The 25,490-nt window shown below is 36.3% G+C and overlaps 1 protein-coding gene across 8 annotated transcripts in view; it reads right to left on the reverse strand.

The window, feature by feature from the left end:
- Positions 1–3,133: 3,133 nt before the first annotated feature.
- Positions 3,134–25,490, reverse strand: part of MYBL1 (MYB proto-oncogene like 1) — a 48,464-nt gene continuing 26,107 nt past the window's right edge. For 2 of the 8 annotated variants that reach the window (XM_002819141.6, XM_054561675.2), the window contains exons 9-16: positions 18,673–18,906; positions 16,963–17,331; positions 14,272–14,414; positions 13,417–13,531; positions 7,838–7,954; positions 7,646–7,750; positions 7,025–7,204; positions 3,134–5,788 (exon numbers count right to left, since the gene is read on the reverse strand). In XM_002819141.6, the coding sequence (XP_002819187.3) occupies positions 5,660–5,788; positions 7,025–7,204; positions 7,646–7,750; positions 7,838–7,954; positions 13,417–13,531; positions 14,272–14,414; positions 16,963–17,331; positions 18,673–18,906 (1,392 nt within the window). In that variant the 3' untranslated portion in view covers positions 3,134–5,659. The remainder of the gene's footprint in view (positions 5,789–7,024; positions 7,205–7,645; positions 7,751–7,837; positions 7,955–13,416; positions 13,532–14,271; positions 14,415–16,962; positions 17,332–18,672; positions 18,907–25,490) is intronic. The other 6 variants (XM_054561679.2, XM_054561678.2, XM_002819142.6 and 3 more) reach the window with 4 other exon arrangements.

Genomic DNA, 25,490 nt, shown 5'->3' on the forward strand with positions numbered 1-25,490 from the left:
TCCAGGCTGGGTGACAGAGCGAGACTCCGTATCAAAAAAAAAAAAAGAAAGAAAAGAAAATGATTCATTACATTTTGTTCTGGCTGAGCACTTTTATTTTCCTGTTATAACCTAGCTTTCATTTTTAAAACTTGTTATTAAGGCATAATGTAGATAAAGTATACATACCATTAATAGTAGAGCTTGATTTTTACAAACTGTGAACACATCCATGAAATCAGTACCTGGTGCAAGAAGTGGAGTATTGCACACTCAGAACTGCCCCGTGCTCCTTCCAACCCTCCTGCCCAGGACCACCAGGACCATCACTATCCTGACTTCTAACAACATGCATTAGCTCTGCCTGTTTTTGTACTTTTATATAAAGGGAATCATACACTATGTAATCTTTCATGCCCTATGCTTAAAGAATCAAACTAAACCTTGGATGATTGAATCCCAGCTCAGTATTTCATTGTGAGTTTGGAAAGCCTCTTAACCCTGTTTCCACATCCAGAGAACTGGATTATAACAGTGTTTGCCTCATAGGGGTATTGTGAGGATTAAGTGAGATAATGTATGTAAAGGTTTTAGCACAGTGGGTGGAGTGTGGCTGCAGCTGCCACACTGTACTCAAACTTCCCGGGTAATGCAAGACTCCAATGCAAGACTCCAGTCAATTCTGAATATGAGACAGGGAAAAAATCCATGTCATCTGGGCAGAGTCAAACTATTCCTTTATTCACAAATGAGCATCTACACACACAATAGGGAACCTGGCTATTTGATCCATCTCACTTTTGGCCAAAGGAGAAAAGACATTTCTGTTACATACTTATTCATCTCCCCTTCTAGAATATCAGCTTCCTTAAGGGAAAGGTCATGCACTGTTTACCACAGTATATGCAGTGCCTAGCACAGGGCATCGTAAGCACTTAGCTAAACTGAATAAATAGGTAAGAACTAACAATATTAGGGCTTAGGACATTATGTTCAAATCTGCTCAAAACTTTTGAGCTTTGTTTGGCAAAATCACAGTAGTTAAATCACAGTAAAGTGAATCTCCTGCCTTCTTTCCCTGTGCTGGCCAGGAAAATCCAATCAAACCTAGCACATTCTGTACTTGGAACTTGAGTTAAGCACACTAGGTCTGAAAACTTCAGAAATAAGGGCAGTACACACTACTACTTTTAATACTATTTGCTCCAGACTCAACAGCTTTTGACGTAATTAGACCAACACACTAAAATGTTTTCAAAAACACTCTCTTCCTAGCACATCAGACACAAGTATTTTCCAAGTGCACTTTATCTTGATTTTCTACTGATATATTTCACATATTATTGACAATATCCATACTCATTTAAAAAAAAAAAAGCCAGGGGAAAGTGCAATGTTCCAACAGAATTCCACTTGGTTCAATTTATCTCCTACTACTTAATTAAAAATAAATTTTCACTTCTCACCAAGCAGGAAGCACGTCTTCAAATACTATCATCAGTTTTACATTACAAATTAAAGGTCTGATTGGCTGGCAAGCCTACCACTATAGAACTGGATAAGTCAAGCAGGAAATTATCTGGCTATAAAATGAACTGAAAGATTTTACGAAAGTAATACAATTTATTGGCTATGAAGCAAAACTAGCTTCATGCAGATAACTAAGAAATCAAAGCTATTTATAATTCATAGTATAAAAAAGTACGGTTAATATTCCGAGTCATGACTAATTTTTTCAATTACTTAAATTTAACACTTGGCGAGATTTTTCTGAGCACCATGCTAGACACAGAAATGAAGGAGTTATAAATAGCAATCCCTACTCTTCAGAAATGTAGTCTGGTGGGAAAGTTTTATGGAAGCACTAGGATAATCAGGAAATGACTCACAGACCCATGCCTTGAAGGCTAAGATTTTAACAGGCTAGGGAGACAAAGAAAAGAAGTCATACAAAGAGGGCCCGGCGTGGTGGCTCACGCCTGTCATCCCAGCACTTTGGGAGGCTGAGGCGGACAGATCAGTTGAGGTCAGGAGTTGGAGACCAGCCTGGCCAACATGGTGAAACCCCATCTACTAAAAATACAAAAATTAGCCGGGCGTGGAGGTGCACACCTGTAATCCCAGCTACTCCAGAGGCTGAGGTAGGAGAATTGCTTGAACCTGGGAGGTGGAGGTTGCAGTGAGCTGAGACGGTGCCACTGCACTCCAGCCTGGGTGACAGAGTGAGACTCCATCTCAAAAAAAAAAAAAAAAAAAAAAAGTCATGCAAAGAGGGTATTACAAACACGGGCCTGGAGATAGGAGTGTGCACATATGTTCCTGGGAGATCCAAGTCGCCAGTATGACTGAAAAATGAAGTGTGGAAAAGTTGGTCATGTCCAGGTTAGGGAGTGAAGGAGGAGGAAAAGTATTATTATTTAGGCAACAGAGAACTATGGAACGTCTGTTTTTTATATTTGTTGCTGTTTACATATAAGGAGAAAATGTGCCTAGTCCTCTCAGCAGTTTTATTTCATGCTATAAATTAAGAGACTGGCATTATAATTTCATATATCAGTCATAAACTTGATGTAAGCCTTCTACTGAGGTAAACTCATTTTTAATGAGTTAATTCCCTCAGACTTCTGAGCCTACAAGGCTAAAGATAGAATCTAGATGGTGATGAATTTACTGAGGTAATATAATACCAAACAGCCCTGCCTGGATGACCAGTGTGCCTTTCCCAGATGACACCCTTATGACACTGCTCAATTTCTTGACACTTCTATAGAATGGAGACAGAGGCCATTTGCAGGCTGAGAATTCACAGCTGACTTCAATGTGGAGGTGGGTGATTACTCAGTGGGTAAATGAAGGGAAGGCAATATCACTAAGTGACAGAACAAAGGGCAGGTCAAAGTTGGGAAAAAGACGAAATCTGCTTTGAACATGTGTTTAAGGCGCCAACAGGAAGTGTCATGTGAAAGTATCTGAAAGACAGCTGAAAATCTGGTTTTAAATGAGGCTCAATAAAGGCGCAATGTTGTATTTATTGGTAAAATCACCGTAAAGAGAGTTCTAAATGAGAAAAAAGGCCTAAGAACAGAATGTTAAGTCTCTAAGGAGTCTATCAGTCCTTATAAAGCACAAAACCAAGTGAATGAGCAATGCCAAGTCAGCTTGTACACAGATGCTTTATTTTGGATGTTAATATGTCGACATTGTATGCAAGATTCTCTTACAATGAAGTTTTCCATATATCACAAAACTCAATTTAGTCAGGGTAACTGCTGTATTAATGTGAAAACCTTACAATAAAATGCAGTATTATGTAAGTGTAGTCAGTTTCCATGCAAGTATGGCTGCTACATGTATGTCTGGCATTTGTATAACATACTGAAAGAAACTCAGAGGAACAAAACAGTATAAAGGTGACTTAAGATGCCTGACATGTTTAAGATAAAAAATCTTGCAAAAAGCAACAAAGCAGTTAACTGAAGGATTCAACCAATACCAACCCAAATATGTATTATGTCCAATAAGCCCAGACTTATCCACAATATATTACCATTTAGGATAATTTAATGCTCAAGAAAAAATATGCTTTAAAAAATATAGCTCTTACAAGATATTATACTTTGGTGATTGCAGACTATGTATATCCAGGTAAGGGCTACATTAAAAACAACAACAAAAAACCATTATGTGCTATTAGTTCAAGGTAACTGAAATGATCCAGTATGAGTTTGCTACAATCATTGGTTTCACTAAGTGAAATTTCTGTGAGAAGTTCATTAATTAGGAAGCAATCAACATACTTAAACATGCTAAGAGGATTCAAATTGGTTTATCTATTTATCAATAAGGCATAATCTTAGTACCATACATTTTCTTCACTTCTCACTATATATATATATAAATATATATATATATATATAATATGCAAAAACTAGCAAGTAGATTTAAATAGCTTAAAACCCTTTTAGGTCCACTGTTCAAGAGCTAAGCATTAAAATACTTAGTATTTCCATTTCTATTAACATACAAATAGAGCAGAAAATCTTAACCTGCTTTCATTTTGTTTTATAAGGCATAGTAGTATTTTGGTATTTGTAAGAATTTGCCTGGTAATGGTTGATTCCATTTAGTTAACTTGAGAACTTGCCATCATTTGTTTTTTATCTTTTCACACAGTGCAAGTGGTGGTCGCTCTTTCCTTCTCTCGTAGCAGCAAGCCTATTCTGCTATTTTCTATAGCAGCATACTTCAGGAGTGGAGAGGGAGAGAGTGTGTCAATTATAAATAATTCAAACTACAGTGTACAATCCTATTTACCTGTCAGTGTTTAAGTTGACAGCACACCATTATATGACTGAAAAAAAATTACATATAATCTCTACCACAAAAGCAAATAAAAATTCTTTCAAGAAGAAATAAAATAAGTGCAAACACCTAAAACAGGCAACTGAAGCAACTGTTGTAACCTGTAGAGAAACACAAAACATTTAAAAAAGGACAAAATATTTTTATAAATAAAAGATAATGTTCTCCACTTCTGAAACACTGAGTAAATATAAACTTCTAAGTGCAGACTGTTTTTAGGGACCAAGGTACCATATTATTTTTTAAACAAAATGCAAAAATTTCAAACACATATACAAATCACCAGATTAATGTATATGACCACCCCCGATATAATTTAAAAAGAAAATATTAAATTATTATTTAGTACATTTTTAGAACTACTTTATAACCAACATGATTTAAAGGGCATAGTGCAACATTTAGGTAGATGTGACATACAGTATAGATATTGTATTCTTTGCAGCTATAACTTACTACTGTTTCATACTTAAAGTCAAAATTATTCTTTACTGTGTTAGCTGTAATAACAGGAAACAACATTGGCTTCTAGGCACCCTGTATACATATAAATATCTACATTTAAGCTTTAAAAATAAAAATAAATTATAAAAACAGACTTCTTTCCAATTTACAAATTTCTCCTGCTCCTACATACTGTACAATACATTCAACAAAACTCTCAGCTCCTCTGAGATTAAGAAAATACTATTTACTAATAAAGAAGAAAAAACTCTTTTTTGAATGCTTTTTGTTTTCAGTACTATGCTCAAATAAATACATTTAACACTGTAGTTAATTTTACTGCTTCTGAAAAAAAAAAAACAAAAAATTAGTAGTGCAACTTTCTATCCTTCCTTTAAATTCCTTTTCAATGTGTTTCTTTGTAAATGGTAGCCTAAGTAAATCAGCACATGGGCAAAAGTACTTCATAAAATCATGTGTGCTTTCCATACATAGACTAATTTCAGAAATCATATATACTCATACACCTATCTATAACAAAACTGCAGCATCAAGAGAGTAGCAACATATATCTTGTGAAGAAAATATATGAGAATTTACTTTTAGAAATCCATGAACATTCTATTATTTTCCCATCTTGTTCTTTAAAAACAATTTTTTAAAATCTCATCTCTTAAAAAATAAACTATGAAACTGTCTACCCCTTAAGTGACTTACTAGCTTTCTGCCTACTACATAGAATAGAAAAAAGATGCTGTATTAAAAGGGCTATCTTACAACTTTAAAAACAACTAATTGAGAAAAATTTCACTGCAACCTAATTTAGTAGAGATTGCAGTAAAGGAGTGGGGCATTTCATCAATTTTAATAACAATTACAGTATGAGAGCTCTTGAAGTACTACTGGTAGCTGTGTAAGTACTCAGATATCTTCTTGCTTGTTCAGTCATAATAAGTTGGTCTTCTGTCTTCCCATAAACCACTGTTTCCCATTCACAATTTGACTAGAAAGGAAATATTAATAATGATGTGAAAATTATTAAAATAGCTATCCATATTATATCACAATTAGACTCTTAAAGTCAGTTATTTTAACTGATTAGATATTTTATAAACAATAATTATAAAAATGTTTTAACAATGGCATTGTATTTTTTTAATAATAATGTTTTAAAATATATACTGAAATATTTTTGATCAAGTTTTTAAAAAGTCAATTATTTTAGCTATCTATATTGCTTACAGGCCTAAGGAGGCAGTTTAAAATCTTGTCCCCAATAATTCCCCCCAAATCAAATGAATCTTAACATGGAAATAAATGTTAGTCTTTATTGCTTCAAAATTTTGCAAAAGGTTTAAAGAGAGGATGTAATGTCAAAAAATGAGCCAAGAATGCTTTATTTACAAATTAGGAAATATATTCATAACAAAAAATCAAGCTTATGTTTTTTTCCTTCCCTTATTATAAAGATTACTATGTTATAGACATGATCGTCTATATAATAACTTTCCCCAAAAGTTCTATGTTAATTAAACGCCAGGAACTCAAATCATTTTACATGGATTAAGAGAATGTGCTACATGGCTCTTAGAAAGCAGTGGCTGAAAACAGATGTAAGGTGGTCATATGTGATTGCCAAAGATGTTTTCAAGGTATGCTTCCAATATCAGGAATACTAGTGCTGCAGTCACTGTGGCATAAAGAAGAAAATTTCCTACTCAATGAACTCTCAAATTCTCTGGGGTAAACTCTTAATGCAGTAAAAATTTTTCCAACCTTCATTTGCAGTTACACACTGGTCGCATCCCAACAGAAAAAAAAAGGACTTTGTTTTACAACTTCTGAGCCAAAAGGTTCACTGGAAACCATAGTACCAACAAAATCATGCTGAAACTGCTTCCAACCACTTACCCTTTTTCAGAATAGCAATTAGGGCTATACATATTTGTTACAGGAGAAGAGGTGCCAGAAGTAGATTTATGTATCTTTAGTTTAAAAAAGATACAGTGCTTAGGAAATCACCAGACGAGTCTTTGGTTACAGCTCCAATTGTTTAGTTTATATGTGCTCTAATGAATGAGTCTCTCAAACCCAAATGTGAGTGACAAAATAATGGTAAATGTTTAGTTACTGTTACAATCAAATTTGAATTTAAAAGTATAATTTGTGATCAGTAAATCCAAAGTGATCATTGATTAAACAAAAACAAAAATCACTAAAGAAATTTATAAATCCATACCTGAAGATTCTTTTCCAATTTGACAACTTTGGAAGTGTTAGGGTTTGGTTTCTTTTTAGTAAGTGTATATGTTTTGTTGGTTGAATTTATATCTTGTTTTTCAGGAATCAAGTTGCACCTATTGTCATGTATTTCCAATAATGGTATCATTAATAAGGATGTAGTAAATATATTTTCTGACTAAGAGAGAAAAAAGAAAGAGGAAAATAACTAATTCAAAAATGGAGACAAATGGAGGGACTACTGAGTAAGTGGTAATGGAAGCCCTGTTTATTTCCCTCCAAGAAAGCATTTGGCTCTGATGAAATTTCTAGTAATGTAGTAATATTAAGTATTTTGGAAATGAACCAGAGATAAACTTTGATATTTAAAATCTTAAGAACTACGATTTTTTGACATCAGATATAAGGCAGCTAACTCCTCTCATAACAAAAGAAATATAAAAAAAAGTAAATAAAATATTCTCTACAGTGAATAGTTTCTCTGTGAATTAGGCAAAATGATACTAAGATAAAAATCCTCCATGAATCTCTAATGAACTGGCTACACAATGAGTAAGAAATAAGAACCTCTAGGACTTGAAGCAACCATTTAAAATAACAATAATAATTCTTTACAAACCTGCATGTCTGAAATGTCTTCAGTCAACAGTTGAGTGCCTGATTCTTCTTTTTCCCAATTATCTAAGACTAGTGATTTTCTGACTTTCTTCCCAGAAGCGGTATTCTAGAATGAGTAATTTATGTAGAAGCTTTATGGCAAAGTCTCTTGGATACAATAAGACTTTTATTAACAATAATACTAGAAGATTACCTCTTGTTTGCAGCTTTTGTAAGCAGGTTCATCTTCCTCTTTGAGGAATAGGTCTGTTCCAGTTTCTTCTTTTAAAACTTCCCGAATATCTTCTTCCAAGAAGGCAAGTGGCTGGGACTAAATTGTTTTTTAAAATGTTGTAAAAAGTCATTTATAGCAATTCCTTTTTCTCCCTATATATAGGAAACCCATCTTTTATACTTTTCCATTATTGTCATAATTTTCTCCTAGCCCCTATAGATATATTAATTTAATTAATCCATGTTATGGCAAAACAATATTATACATTTGCAAGTACTGAGTAAAGAATAGCAATTTCTTATTTCTAGGCTACTAAACAAAAATCTTCCTTTTGGGGAAACCACTGTAGCTCCTGCTTCAGGTCAGGATCTTCAGAATTAAACAGAAAAGAAAGATGTTATTTCTCAAGTTTTTTTTACATAAAAACAGGAAATATAGAACATATTGGGAATACACTAGCTCTTATTCTACTTTTATTGTACTTATTACATAGTATGTAATTACTAGTTAACATGTTTCTGTTACCACTAAGATTGTGAGATACTTGAGAGCAATGATCAGGTCATTTTCATCTTTGTATACCTAGCCTAAGCAAAGAGCTGACACAGTATCCAAGAAGACAGAGAGAGTGAGTGTGTGTGTATAGTGTGGGAGGGTAGGTTACAGAGAGATAGACACTTGAGTGTGAGCTGAGTGATGAAATAGTCTCAAAATACTATTCATCTGGCTTTCTGTCCAACAGGTGAGCACAACTTATGACCCAGAAAAAATTTAAAAATTGTATCTAACTTACACCTTTCATAACCAAGATATACTTGAAAAGGTAATCAAACCTCTACTAAATAAAAGAACTGGCAGCACTTAATAACCAGCAGCTGCCGGGCATGGTGGCTCACGCCTATAATCCCAGCACTTTGGGAGACCGAGGCGGGTGGATCACGAAGTCAGGAGATTGTGACCATCCTGGCCAACATGATGAAACCCCATCTCTACTAAAAACACAAAAATTAGCCAAGGGTGGTGGTGTGCACCCCGGGAGGCTGAGGCAGGAGAATTGCTTGAACCCAGGAGGCAGAGGTTGCAGTGAGCCGAGATCACGCCACTGGACTCCAGCCTGGGCGACAGAGCCAGACTCCGTCTCAAAAAAAAACCAAAAAACAAAAAACAAAAAAACACCAGCAGCTTATGTCCCCAGCCAGCAAAGTTAGAGAGAATAGTATTCATATATAAATGAGATTTCACAGCACTTACAAAAACTTTTAAGACGAAAACAAAATGTTAAAAGTATTCTCATCTAGACTGAGACATATAGGAATTATGTTAGTGTTTCTGTATACTTCTCAAAGAGCTGATTATTATTATTATTATTATTTACTTATTTATTTATTGAGATGGAATCTTGCTCTGTCACCCAGGCTGGAGTGTAGTAGCATAATCTCAGTTCACTGCAACCTCCACACCCCACCCCCACCCTCTGGTTCAACCGATTCTCCTGCCTCAGCCTCCCGAGTAGCTGGGATCATAGACACCTACCACAACACCTGGCTAATTTTTTGTATTTTTACTAGAGACGGGGTTTCACCATGTTGGCCAAGGTGGTCTCGAACTCCTGACCTCAGGAGGTGATTTGCCCACCTCAGCCTCCCAAAGTGCTGGGATCACAGGTGTGAGCCACCGCACCCAGCCTCAAAGAGCTTTTAAATGATGGTATTTCACCAAGAACATAAAGTATTCTTTTTTCAAATTAACTTTCATGTTCAAGGGTCCAAGTGCACGTTTGTTACATAAGTAAACATGGGGGGTTGTTGTATAGGTTATTTCATCACCCAGCCAGGTGCAGGGGCTCACGCCTGTAATCTCAACACTTTGGGAGGCCAAGGCGGGCCTCGGTCAGGAGTTCAAGACCATCCTGGCTAACATGGTGAAACCCCGTCTCTACTAAAAATACAAAAATTAGCCGGGGTGGTGGTGGGCACCTGTAATCCCAGCTACTTGGGAAGCTGAGGCAGGAGAATCACTTGAAACTAGAAGGCAGAGGTTGCAGTGAGCCGAGATCGCGCCACTACACTCTAGCCTGGGCAACAAGAGTGAAACTCCGTCTCAAAAAAAGAAAAAAGATTATTTCATCACCCAAGTATTAAGCCTAGTACCCATTAGTTATTTTTCCTGATCCTCTCTCTTCCCACCTTCCACTCTCTGAAAGGCCCCAGTGTGTGCTGTTCCTCTCTATATGTCCACATGTTCCCATCATTTAGCTCTCATTTATAAATGAGAACATGCAGTATTTGGTTTTCTGTTTCTGTGTTGCTTTGCTGAGGATAATGGCTTCCAGCTCTATCCATGTCCTTGCAAAGGACATGACCTCATTCTTTTTTATGGCTGTACAGTATTCTATGGTGTAGATGCACCGCATTTTCTTTTTTTTTCCCCTTAATTTTTTTTTGAGGTGGGGTCTCACTCTGTCACCCAGGCTAGAGTGCAGTGGCATAATATCAGCTCACTGCAACCTCTACCTCCCAGGGTCAAGCGATCCTCCCACCTCAGTCTCCCAAGTAGCCAGAGCCGCAGGTGCACACCACCATGCCCAGCTCATTGTTTGTATTTTCGGTAGAGATGGGGTTTCATCATGTTGCCCAGGCTGGTCTTGAATTCCTGAGCTCAAATGATCTGCCTGTCTTGATCTCCCAAAGTGCTGGAATTACAGGCATGAGCCACTGCATCCAGCCCACATTTTCTTGATCTAGTTTAGTATTCTTAAAAAGATCTGGAGGTTTTTCCCCCTTTAAGAATACAAATGTCCTAGAATAGGGCTAAGACAGATTAATTCATTCACTAGCAAGAATTATTCTCCTAATTGTTCTAATGTGTCAAAAGCAAAGAACTCCTGCAATTAATACTTTTCAGGTTTGATACTACCAAACTTAACATTTCTACAGTTTTTAGCCTTTTGAGTAATTTATAGTAAATATTAAAAGAATCAGTTTATTAAAAGGGCAACAGATATTTAAGATATACCTGATTAAAATTCCAAAGCCAATCTCCAAGAAGTGCATTTGACTCATAGTAAGATACAAAAGAAAGCTAAGTGGTTAGCGTACAGTAGATGCTCAGTAAATAACTGGAGGAGGAGCAGGAGAAATGAAAAGTCAGCTTACTGCAAAGAGATGTATGAGCATATAGATATTCTAGGAATTTTAATTTATAACTCATTGCCTTCCTTTTATCTTAAATTGCTGATGCAAGTAATCTATTTTGGCAATCGTCAAATTCTATCCAAAGAGCTGTGAGTGCTGCTGGTATTAAATTTAAAATGTCAGAAGGCTAGTAAACAAACTGACGAGGACTTTAGGTATTCGAAACCTATTACAAATGATACTTTTGTTTTTGTCTTTTTTTTTCAAACAGCTGCACTCTGTCCTTTAGGCTGGAGTGCAGTGGCTTCATCACCACTCACTGTAGACTCCACTTCCCAGGCTCAAACAAACCTCCTGGGACTACTACAAGAGCATACTACCACACCCAGCTATCAAATTATAATTTTTATTCCACTTATATGTTGACCAAATGACCCTGACTCACTGCAGAATTTTTAAATGCTTTCAAATCATTGTTTACTTGTCTAATCCCCAATTAGTCTACATGCCCCTATGAAGGCAGGAACCATACTTGACCTTTTCAACATTCTTTCCATCCCTAAAGCCTAGTACAGTGCCTGGAACCTATTAGGCACTCAATCAATATTTGCTGAATTAATGATGAATTTTTAAAATAAACAGCAAAACACTGAAACAGCCTAAATCAATCAGGTAATTCCATACAATGGAGTATTATGTAAACCTTAAAAATTATGGGATAAATATATACATTTACTTGGTTAAATTAAAAAAGAGTGTTATAAAATAATAAAGTGTGGTCATACTCTTGTTTTATTTATGTATATGCATAAATAAAAACTCTAGGAAGCTCTAAAGGAAATATGATTGTTCACAGCAGTACATGGAGCTAAATGACAAAAAGACTTGATCAACCCTACTACGTACCCTTTAACACAGTATTTTGAAAAAGAAAAGACTAGAAGATGTGCATGTGTAACATGCTTTTGGGCAAAAAATTAATTAAATCAAGTAAACTAGAATTTGTTAATGAATCTAACCAAAAAGTGACTAAAAACAGAAGAACATAACTAAAAAACCCTGGAAGTGACCAATATTTTAAAAATCATATTTCTAAAGAACTTGCCAGAAATCTGTATCTGCCTAAAATGCCCATCACTTTTCCAAGGTATTTCAAAGGCGGTAAGATATATGAAAGCACAGTAACTAGAACACTTCCCAGTCCTATTCATTCGTGAACTACTACCACAAATACTATTATTAGAATAATAGCAGCAACCAAGCACACACTACTTGAAACTCAGAAAAGCCCCTTTAATTACATCATCTCTTTCAGCTTCACAATAACAATTTGGGGTGTGTTTTATGATCTCCTTTGCATAGAAAAGGAAACTGGGCCTTTTCCTAATTAGTTTCCTAAAGAGGTACCCTGATTAGTTTCCTAAATATTATCATGAAAGTGCTTCAGTATATCAAAATATTAAAATTATTTTATTCTAATACATGTAACCACGACTGAAACTACTAAAATGTATATTTCAGTATTAAGAAAAGTGTTCCAACAGGGCGCAGTGGCTCACTCTTGTAATCCCAGCACTTTGGGAGGCCGAAGTGGGGTGGATCATGAGGTCAGGAGATCGAGACCATCCTGGCCAACATGGTGAAACCCCATTTCTACCAAAAATACAAAAATTAGCTGGGCGTGGTGGTGCAAGCCTGTAGTCCAAGCTACTCAGGAGGCTGGGGGAGAATCGCTTGAACCCAGGAGGCGGAGGTTGCAGTGAGCCGAGAATGAGCCACTGCACTCCATCCTGGTGACAGAGCAAGACTGCGTCTCAAAAAAAAAAAAAAAGAAAAAAGAAAAAAAGGAAAAGAGTTCCAATGACACCTGATCTGTTTTTTCTAGATGCTATAAAGTTAAGAATTCAAAACAGCCAAGCAAGGGTTTATTTACAAGTTAAAGAAAAAGGTGAACACAAATTCAAACTTGAAAATTAGGCCAGGTGTGGTGGCTCACGCCTGTAATCCTAGCACTTTGGGAGGCCGAGGGCGGGGTGGATCACCTGAGGTCAGGAGTTCAAGACCAGGCTGGCCAATGTGGTGAAATCCCATCTCTACTAAAAATACAAAAATTAGCTGGATGTGGTGGCGGGCACCTGTAATACCAGCTACTCAGGAGGCTGAGGCATGAGGATCACTTGAACCCAGGGGGTGGAGGTTACAGTGAGCTGAGATCACGCCACTTCACTCTAGCCTGGGCGACAAAGTGAGACTCCATCTCAAAAAAAAAAAAACAAAAAGAAACCTTGAAAATCAAAAGATAAAGCTTTGTATCTGTTTCAGTAAATATCTTTTTTTAAATGTTAAAAATCAAAGTGATAAAAATCATAATTTGTGTTTTATTAAAATTAGGAAAATTATTAAAAATAAAATGAATATACATACCACAATTTTAAGAGGTCCATATTTTTTCTCCTGAGCAGCAAGCGCATTCTTAAAAGGAGTAGGAGTTCTTGGTGTGGTACCCAGTATAGATCTTCTAATAGTAGGTGTTCTAAACCTATCCAGTCATTTAGATATTTACGTTATAGTCACGATCTGATTTCATACAAGTTAATGAAAGCAAAGCAATTTAAGCACACGCTAAATTTTCTTACACATATATATATGCTTCATTTAAACACTCTAAGACTATTTTAAAGTATGCCCACCTATGGTAATTCTGATTTCAATCAATCATCTTAAAATAGAAAAAAAGAATTAATATAGAAAAAAGTACTAGAAATGTTTTGATTGAAATCAAAGTTTGATACTATATTTAAGTTGGTTTTCACTGTCCTAAGGAGAAAACATAAGGTTATGATTAAAAAAAAAAATTCTGGCCGGCCACAGTGGTTCACACCTATAATCCCAGCACTTCGGGAGGCTGAGATGGGCAGATCACCTGAGGTCAGAAGTCCAAGACCAGACTGGCCAACATAGTGAAATCCCATCTCTACTACATACACAATATTAACCAGGCATGGTGGCACATGCCTGTAATCCCAGCTACTCGGGAGGCTGAGGCAGGAGAATCATTTGAACCCGGGAGGTGGAGGTTGCAGTGAGCCGAGATCTCACCATTGCGCTCCAGCCTGGGCAACGAGAGCGAAATTCCATCTCAAAAAAAAAATATATATATATTATAAGTCCTGTAGGAATAGGAATTATGATACATGCTATTTATATGCACAAAAAGCTAATCTACTTTGACATTGTGCTCCCCATTTTCTCTAAAACAATTATTTAATACCTACTTACCCTACATTTTCCTTTTGATCTTTGGGAGTTGTTTCCTTATGAAGAGGAGTTGTAATGAGAACTTTCTGCCCACAAATAGGGGTTGATGTAAATGAAGGATTTTCTATATTAAGCTGTTCATTACCAGGACATGTGTTAAAAAACTAAAAAGGGAAGAGAGTTTAAAGACGACTTCTAGAACATCAAAATCCCTACACAAATATTAAACTGATAAGATTTTCAAATTATTTCTTCATACCTCTTAAAAAAAGCTTATGAATAATATTACACTTATACTCCATGGAAATTATGTTCCATGAGGGTAGGAATTTTTGTCTGGTTTGTTCGTTTTTGTCTCCGCAGCTCTTAGAACAGTGTTTAGCACATATAGGAATTCAAGAAACATTTAACAAATATTCAAAAGTTACAAAAAAATACTAAAAATTTAAAAAACAGTATATTATCAAATAGAGATCTATAGAAACCATAAACAGCTGCTGTGTAAAATGTAACAGTTTTGTACAACAGTGTGTAACTGAAAAAACAAGTTTTTTAGCTCTTATTAATAAATGACCTTAAGTGGCTTTTTCTATGAGAGTATTTTAATTTAGAATATACTAATAATGCTTTGCTGATAAGAAATACAGCTGTCTGGCAAATTTGCCTATCTAGAACACAGAACAGAACCTCTAAGCAGTCAAAACTGGCATAACAGAGTCCATTTTCTAAATTATATAATTTACAATTGTGAAATACTAATTGTATTCACAATACAATTGTGAAATACTAATTTATTTTTGTAATCAAAAGATTAGAAACAGTGATATGAAGCCATAGAAATGGCTTCAAAGCTACTTATAACTAGAATGAAGTCTAGCTCTATCACTTCTGGCTCTGAATACTTGAATTTATTTTACCCTAAGATTAGTAATCAAACTCTCTTTTACAGGATAAAATCCAAGCAGTTTGCCATGGGAAACAAGCATTTTTCAGCCACTTCTACCTTAGAATTCACACTTCAACAAAAATTGCTAGCACGCAAAACTCCAGAATAGAAAACTGCTAGTATGCCCAAGCCTACTTCACTTTCTCCAGTGCTTTTTAGCTCTGAGAGCAGGGCTGGGGGTGAACAGACTATTCACATTGTAGTCTACACAAATGGCATCCCCTGAAGCATGGGTGCACAATTTTTAGAGATCTGTGTTCTGCCAGATCCTACTTATCTCCCTAGCCTCAAAATATACCTCCAATAATATCCCAGCATTCTCCATGTTTATTTGACCATTAAACTCCCTTCTTCCTCCTTAAACTTTGTAGCCTCTGCCAAACACTTTCAGAAAACATCAGCTCCATCTCTTACTAACTGTTGGCTTTGACAAGTGGCTCAACTTCAGAATTTTAGTCCACCTAACTCCTTTCGAAAGAGCATTAACTGAGATGCTATAAGAAAAGTGTTTGGAGGCCGGGCGCAATGACTCACGCCTGTAATCCCAGCACTTTGGGAGGCCGAGGCGGGCAGATCACCTAAGGTCGGGAGTTCAAGACCAGCCTGACCAACATGGAGAAACTCTGTCTCTACTAAAAATACAAAATTAGCCGGGCGTGGTGGCGCATGCCTGTAATCCCAGCTACTCGGGAGGCTGAGCCAGGAGAATCACTTGAACCTGGGAGGCAGAAGTTGCGGTGAGCCAAGATGGTGCCATTGCATCCCAGCCTGGGCAACAAGAGCAAAACTCCATCTCAAAAAAAAAAACAAAAAAAGTGTTTGGCAAACAGCCTGGAGCATAGCAAGTGTTCAATAGGAAACTGTCCTAACATAAACATCTACTGTCCAGGGATATTGCAAGAGGAGAAAGTAAGTAGGTAGTTCTGGACATCCTTAGGAAACCTCTTGACACATTAAATTCTTACAGTAAGCAATGATCTAAGTTTCTTCCAAAGAACATTAAAAGGAAAAACTCAGTGGGCAAACTAAATACATTACTCTAAATAGGTAAAGCCACTTTAAACTTTATCAGGTATATCTATCGAACAGTAGTCAGTCAGGAAACCGGATCTTAGTCTCAGCCTTGCATTAGGTAACTTTGGGCAAATCAATGTTACCTTTCCAGGCTTGTTTTCTGATGAGTTCTATAAAGATATGGGACTACAAGATAAAGAAAATGTCCCTCTAAAAACTGTAGTATAATATCGTGCAGAACTGGGAGCAGTGGCTCACGCCTGTAATCCCAACACTTTGGGAGCCAAGGCAGGTGGATTACTTGAGCTCAGGAGTTCAAGACCAGCTTGGGCAACATGGTAAAACCCCATCTCTACAAAAAATACAAAATTAGCTAGGTGTGATGGCACGCATCTATAGTCCAGGCTACTTGGGGGGCTGAGGCAGGAAGATCACTTGAGCCTGGGTGGTTGAGGCTGCAGTGAGCCGTGTTTGTGCCATTGCACTCCAACCTGGGCAACAAAGTGAGACCCTGTCTCCAAAATATAAATGAATTAAATCAATCAATCAATCAATCAATCAATCAATATTTGCAGCTACTACATTTTGTGAGATACTTTCTATTCTCTCAGAGTTCAGTATTCTCAAGTATACATTTAAACACATTATTTTCATATGTTATCAAAGCTACCAACTGCTAGTAAGGATGTTAAAGATCTAATTTAATGTAACTCACTGACATTCAGAAACATAAACAAAATCAACACCACTACCTGTGAAGGAGAAAATGGTAGTGTTTTCAGTGGTGTATGTTTTAGCGCCGTATTACCACCATCGTTCAATGAGCCATCCCTAAGTTCGCTGCCTGGGGAATGACCCACTCGCATTTTTCTCTTCTTTCTGAGGATGGCTGGTGGAGTGCTAAACTTGGCTATATTTGGGGATGTTAAAGGAACAGCTTCACTGTTGCCACCATTACAAGTGTTTTTTTTCCCTTCAAGTACAAGACTGACGTTAAATTGGCATTCCGTGGCTCCTTCATTGTGCTGAATTCTCATTAATTTAACTGGGGTGGATTTGACAGGAGAAGCAGCAGCATCAGAAATATCAAAACTGGTAACATCACTCCATGCTACAGGATCCTGCAATAAATTAAACTGTTAATAAAGTTAATGCTATAACCTAGTTAAATCTGCTCTTGAACACAGGATGATGATTTCCACAGAGTTAATTAACAACTCATTTTATCAGTAAAAATGCTTTCCTTGGACATTTTTTTTAAGCAAGACCATTTAAGAGGAACAGATTATGGCTTTCCTATGATTCCAAAATACATAATAGTTCATCTAATTCAGTAGTTGAAGCTTACTGTCAAAGTACTTTAAGAACAAATTATAAGTTATTATCAAAAAGTATAATTCATCATAAAACTTCACATTCTACTGCACATCAGGAAGACACCATCAAATTCTGCATAATCATTTGGTAATGTGTATGGAACATGTTAAAAATGGTGATACACTTTGATCCAGAAATTCAATTTAACCTAAAGACATAATCATGATTTTGCACAAAGCTTTATATGTTATTTGTAGTACTGAAAAAGTAGACACTACCTAAATGTCCAATAATAATAGTTGGGTAAATATATTTTCTTATATTCATTTGATGGAATACTACAAAGCTCCTAAAATTCAAATTTAGGCCAGGCACAGTGGCCCATGCCTGTAATCCCAGCACTTGGGGAGGCCGAGGTGGGAGGATCACTTGAGGTCAGGAGTTCAAGACCAGCCTGGCCAACATGATGAAACCCCATCTCCACTAAAAATATAAAAATTAGCTGGGTGTGGTGGCAGGCACTTGTAATCCCAGCTACTCAGAAGGCTGAGGCAGGAGAATCGCTTGAACCCAGGAGGCACAGGTTGCAGTGAACTGAGATTGCACCACTGCATTCCAGCCTGGGTGACAGAGTGAGACTCCATCTTAAAAAAAAAAAAAAATCAAGTTTATAAAAGGAAACAGAAACATGCTCATGACAGGGTGGAAAAAAAAAATCCACAAATATAATACAGAAGTGTATTTTTGTTTAAAATATACACTTTAAATTTTGTTTAAAAATATCATGTTTTCTAAGTATAGAACACAGACTGAAAGGAATATATCAAATTATTAACTCTGGGTTTATGAAGGACTTTAATTTTCTTTTTTATAGTTTTCTCTAGTTTCCAGCTTTCTCTAATGCACTTGTAATAACTTATATAATAAAAAATGAATTAAGTTTTTAATTTTTAAAAATTCCTCACAAGGCACATACTTGAGAAAAATTTAAACTTTTTTCCCCTAGAAGCCACTGCAAAATATCAGAACAAAATTAAGCATGGCATACAAAACATAAAACTGGTCGATGTCCAAAACTGAGTTTCTGAGCATGAAATCATGTAACTAAAATTGAATTTTTGATAATCTTACAATTTTTTACTTACAGATTCAATAAGTTCTAGAGTCTCTGCAAACTCTGGGATGGTCTGCAAAGAGGATAACACAGCGTTTGCCTCCACGGCCAGGAACTTTGTGGGTGAATTCTGCTGAGCAGACACAGGCTGATTTTCATCCATACTGTAAAACTCACTAGTGTGCTCGTCAAGGCTATTTAGAGTATTAGACATGTTATCATCCATGAGGAAACTACCAGACCAGCTAGAAAAACTTCCAGGCTGCTAAAGGTACAAAAGAAATTTGAATATTATTTGTCATTCTCAATGTAGGCATAAATTCAGATTTCAACACATTTCAATTAGGCTAAAAATATAGTAGCAAATATTTTGTCTTTCCTCAAAATTGGTATATTTTTCTCATTAAACTTCATGCTTTGACTATGTTTCTTTTTTCTAATTAAAATTTTTAATCTATACAATCATGATGAGATAAAACAAGCATTTACATACAACATAAAGTCCAAACTCTTAGAATCTGGCTACTCCCTTCCTTCCAAACTTCATTTCTCAACACTTCTACTCAAGAGCTATATATTTAAACCTTATCATGTGTATCTATTTATTCCTGGTAGTTATCAGGAATACCCAACTATAGCACTTGCAATTCCCCAGTGAATTATATACTCTTTTGACCTGGAGTGCCTTTGCACATATTGCTGCTCCCTTTATCTATTAATAAAATACTCTGTAACCTACTGACCAGGGAAGGTATTCTTTTTTTTTTTTTTTTTCTGAGATGGGAGTTTTCACTCAGTTGCCCAGGATGGGGTACAGCGGTGCTATCTCGGCTCACTGCAACCTCCACCTCCTGGGTTCAAGCAATTCTCCTGCCTCAGCCTCCCGGGTAGCTGGGATTACAGGTACCCATCACCACACCCGGTTAATTTTTTATATTTTTAGTAGAGACAGGGTTTTACCATGTTGGCAAGGCTGGTCTCAAACTCCTGACCTCGGGTGATCTGCCCGCCTCAGCCTCCCAAAGGGAAGCTATTATTAAGACACAGTTCAAATACTGGAAAGTACTTCATCTGATTATACACTTTTATCTGCTTCATTTATAATAATGTCCTAATTCATTTATCTTGCTAATATATAATCATTGTCCTTCAAGGCTGAGTTCAATCAGGACTTCTTCCAGGAACCCTTCCCTGATGATAACAATCTAAATCAAGCACCTCTCCTGTATGTTACCATAAACTTTGTGACTTATAAATTGTCAAAAGTCAAAGACAGAATTCTAAAAATAGCAAGAGAGACCAGGTATGGTGGCTCATGCCCATAGTCCCAGCACTTTGGGAGGTCAAGGCAGGCAGATGGCTTGAGCCCAGGAGTTTGAGAACAGTTTGGCCAACATAACGAAACCCCATCTCTACAAAAAATACAAAAATTAGCTGGGCATGGTACCACGTGCCTGTAGTCCCAGAACTCGAGAGGCTGAGGTGAGGGCATCACTTGAACCCAGGAAGTCAAGGCTGCAGCAAACTGTGATCACACCACCACACTCCAGCCTGGCTGACAGAGTGAGACCCTTATCAAAAGAAAATTAAAAATAAAAATTGCAAAGTATTACATCACATATAAGGAAATCCTTATTAGATAACAGCAGATTTATCTGAAAAAACCTTACAAGCCAGAAGAAAATGAAATGATATATTTGAGAAGCACTGAAAAAAGAAAAATGCCTGCCAAGAATACCCAGCAAAGCTATCCTTCAGAAATGAGGGAGAAATAAAGTCTTTCCCATACTTTTTCTTTTTAAATGGTAGGAATTCATCACCACTAGATCAGCCTTACAAGAAGTGCTCAAAAAAGTCCTATATCTGAAAGCAAAAAGATAACAGACACTATTATGAAAATATGTAAAAGTATAAAATTCACTAGTACAGCAGGTACACAAAGGAGAAAGATAAAATAATCAAACCACTGTACTACAGAAAACCACCAAACTGCAATAATAAACATTAAGAGAGGAAGAAAGGAACAAAGAATATACAAAACCAGAAAATAATTAACAAAATGAAAAGAGTAAGTCTTCACATATCAGTAACAACCCTGAATGTAAACAGATTAAACTCCACACTTAAAAGACACAGACTAGCTGAATGGATTAAAAACACATGACCCAACTATATGCTGCCTACAAAAACTCATGTCACCTGTAAAGACACATACGGACTGAATGTAAAATGATGGAAAAAGATATTCTATGCAAACAGAAACTAAAAGCAAGCAGGAATAGCTATACTCATATCAGATAAAGCATACTTTAAATTAAAAACTATAAAAAGAAGCTGGGCATGGTAGCACATGCCTGCAACCACAGCACTTTGGGAGGCCAAGGTGGGCTCAGGAGTTTGAAACCAGCCTCGGCAACATGGCAAAACCCCATCTCTACCAAAAAAAAAAAAAAAGAAAAAAAATTAGCTGGACATGGCAGCACATGCCGCTACTTGGGAGGCTGAGGTGAAAGCATCACCTTAGCCTGGGAGGTTGAGGTTGCAGTGAGCCAAGATCACAGCACTGTATTTCAGCCTGGGGGACGGAGTGAAACCCTGCCTCAAAAAAAAAAAAAAAAAAAAAACACCCTATAAAAAAAGACAAAAAGGGTCAATATATAATGACAAAGGGATCAATTCAGCAAAAGAATATAATTGAAAATATATATGCACCAATATCAGAGCACCCAGCTACATCAAGCAAATACTATTTGATCTAAAAGGAGTAATAGATTCCAATAAAAAATAGTTGGAGACTTCAACACCCTACTCTCAGCAATGAAAGATCATCTAGACAGAAAAATCAACAAAGAAACAAACGTTGGCTTTAAATTGCACATTTATACTGAATGAGCCTAACAGACATCTACAGAATATTTCATCCAATATCTGCAGAATATACATTCTTTTCATCAGCACATTCTCCAGGACAGATCACGTATTAGGCCACAAAATAAGTCTGAACAAATTTAAAAGAATTAAAGTCATATCAAATACCTTTTTTGACCACAGTGAAATAAAACTAGAAATCAATAACAAAAGGAACTTTTGAAATCGTAAACGGAAATTAAACAACATGCTCCTGAACAACCAATAGGTCAATGAAGAAATTAAGAAGGAAACCAAAACATTTCTGGAAACAAATGAAAAGTAGAAACAAACATACCAACACCTATGGGATACAGCAAAATCAGTATCAAAAGGGAAGATTATAGCAATAAATACCTACACCAAAAAAGTAGAAACATTTCAAATAAACAATGTAGCTAGAAAAATAAGAACAAACCAAACCCAAAGCTAGCACAGGAAAATAAATAATAAAAATCAAAGCAGAAATAAACAAAACTGAGACAAACAAATACAAATAATCAATGAAATGAGAAGTTGGCTTTTTTAAGAAATAAACAAAATTGACAAACTGCTGGCCAGACTAACCAAGAAAAAAAAAGACCCAAATAAATAAAATCAGAAACAAAAAAGGAGACATTACAACTAATACCACAGGAATACAAAGGATCATTAGAGGCTATTATGAATAACTGTGTATCCAATTAGAAAACTTAGCAGAAATGGATAAACTTCTGGACAGATATAACCTATCAAGATTAAACCAAGAAGAAATAGAAAACCTGAACAGACCAATTACAAGTAGCAAGACCGAATCTGCAATAAAACATCTCCTATAAAAGTAAAGCCCAGGACCCAATGGCTTCATTGCAGAATTCTACCAAACATATAAAGAAGAACTATCAATTCTTTTCAAATTCTCTCAGAAAACTGAAGAGTAAGGAATTTTTCCAAACTCATTCTACAAAGTCAACATTACCCTGATACCAAAACCAAATAAAGAAAACTGTAAGCCAATATCCCTGATGAACACAGATGCAAAAAGACATTCACCAAGATCAAATGGAATTTATTCCAGGGATGTAAGGATGATTCAACATACATAAATCAATAAATAAAATCAAATATCAATAGAATAAAGATTATCTCAATAGACATGAAAAATCATTTGATAAAATTCAACATCCCTTCATGATAAAAACTCTCAACAAGTTAACTATAGAAAAAAAACACAATAAAGGCCATATATGACAAAACCACAGCCAACATCATACTGAACAAGGAAAAGTTGAAAGCTTTTTCTCTAAGATCTCAAATGAGACAAGGATGCCCATTTTCACCACTTTTATTCAACACAGTACTGGAAGTCCTAGCCAAAACAATTAGGCAAGAGAAAAAGAAAAGGCATCCAAAATGGAAAAAAGGAAGTCAAACTGTCCCCGTTTGCAGACAACATGAACTTATATATAGAAAACTCTATAACCCTATATAAAGCTCCTCTAAAAAAACTCTTAGAACTGACAAACAAATGGGGTAATGTTGCAGGATAAAACATCAACACAAAAAAAATCAGTCGTGTTTTGGCTGGGCACAGTGGCTCATGCCTGTAATACCAGCCAGCACTTTGGGAGGACAAGGCAGGAGGATCACTTGAGGTCAGGAGTTCAAGACCAGCCTGGGCAACATAGCGAGACCCCCATCTCTAAAATTAAAAAATAAAATAAAATAAATCAGTAGTGTTTCTATACACCAACAACAAACTAGCACAAAAAGAAATCAAGAAAGCAATGCCATTTACAATAGCTACAAAAAAATAAAATACGTAGGATAAATTAAACCAAGAAGGTAAAAGATTTCTACAAGAAAAACTACAAAACACTGATTAAAAAAATTGAAGAGGACATGAAAAAATACAAAGATCTCCCATGTTCAAGAATTAGAAGAATTAATATTGTGAAAATGACCATATTACCAAAAGTAATCTACAGTTCAGTGCAATCTTTATCAAAATACCAATGACATTCTTCCCAAAAGTAGCAAAAACAATGCTAAAATTCATTTAAAAAACTACAAATAGCTAAAGTAATCCTGAGCAAAAAAACAAAAAACAAAAACAAACAAAAAACAAAACCAAAGCTGGAGGCATCACACTAACACGCTTCCAAATATTCTATATAGAGCTGTAGTAACCAAAACAGCATGGTACTGGAACAGAATACAGAACCCAGAAATAAATCCACGCATTTACAGACTCTCAACAAAGGCACCAAGAACACTCATTGAAGAAGAGACAGTCTCTTCAATAAACAATGCTGGGAAAACCGGATATCCATATGCAGAAAAATGAAACTAGCTCCCTATCTCTCACCATATTAAAAAAACCTCCTTTTTTGTGAAAGAAGAAAATCAATTCAAAATGGATGAAAGACTTAAATTTAACACCCAAAATATAAAACTACTAGAAGAAAACATAAAAGCTGGGCACAGTGGCTCATGCCTGTAATCCCAGCACTTTGGGAGGCTGAGGCAGGCAGATCACTTGAGGTCAGGAGTTCGAGACCAGCCTGGCCAACACGGTGAAACCTCGTCTCTCCTAAAAATACCAAAAAATTAGCTGGGCGTGGTGGCAGGAGCCTGTAATCCCAGCTACTCAGGAGGCTGAGGCAGGAGAACTGCTTGAACCCAGAAGGCGGAGGTTGCAGTGAGCCGAGATCGCGCCACTGCCACTGCACTCCAGCCTGGGTGACAAGAATGAGGCTTCATCTCAAAAAAAGAAAGAAAACATAGGAGAAATGTTTTAGGACATTGTTTGGGCAAAAATTTTATGGCGAAGACCTCAAAAACACAGGCAGTAAAAGCAAAAATAGACAAATGGGATTATATTAAACTAAAAAGCTTCTGCACAGCAAAGGAGGCAATCAACAGAGTGAAGAGAGAAATAATGTACAGGATGGGAGAAAATATTTGCAAACTATTAACCAACAAGGGATTAATATCTAGACTAGACAAAAAACTCAACAGCAAAAAATACTAATAATAATCTGGTTTGGGTTTTTTTTTTTTTTTTTTGAGATAAGGTCTGGCTCTGTTGCCCAGGCTACACTGCAATGGTGTCATCCCAGCTCACTGCAACCTCCACCTCCCAGGCTCAAGCTATCCTCTCACCTCAGCATTCTGAGTAGCTGGGACTACAGGTGCTCACCACCACGCCTGGCTAAGTTTTATATTTTTTGTAAAGATGGGGTTTCACCATGTTGCCCAGGCTGGTCTCAAACTCATGAGCTCAAGCAATCTACCCACCTTAGCCTCTCAAAGTGTTGAAATTACAAGCATGAGACAAGGCACCCAGCCAATAATCTGACTTAAAATAGGCAAATGAGCTGAACCAATATTTCTCAAAAGAAAACATACAAATGGACAATGGGTATACTAAAAAATGCTCAATATCACTAGTCATCAGGGAAATGCAAATCAAAACCATGATGAGATATCATCTCATCCTTGTCAGAATGACTATTATCAAAAAGACAAAAAATAACAGATGCTGGCAAAGATGTGGAGAAAGGGGAACTCTACTGTTGGAAGGAATGTAAATTAGTACAGCCATTATCAAAAACACTATGGAGGCTCTTCAAAACACTAAAAATAGACTATGATATGATCCAGTAATCCCACTACTGGGTATGTATCCAAAGGAAAGAAAATCATATATGTACTTCCATGTTTATCGTGGCACTATTCACAGATACGGAATCAACCTAATTGCCTATCAACAGATGAATAAAGCCAGAAAATGTGCTCTGTCTGTATATTTATACACACACACACATATAACCACATAATACTATTTAGCCATAAAAAAATATGAAATTCTACCATTTGTGGCAACACAAATGAAGTTGGAGGACATTATGTTAAATGAAATAAGCCAGGCAGAGAAAGATAAACACTGTAGGTTCTCAC

This window comes from Pongo abelii, chromosome 7, assembly GCF_028885655.2.
Source record: "Pongo abelii isolate AG06213 chromosome 7, NHGRI_mPonAbe1-v2.0_pri, whole genome shotgun sequence".
Classification (NCBI taxonomy): Eukaryota; Metazoa; Chordata; class Mammalia; order Primates; family Hominidae; genus Pongo; species Pongo abelii.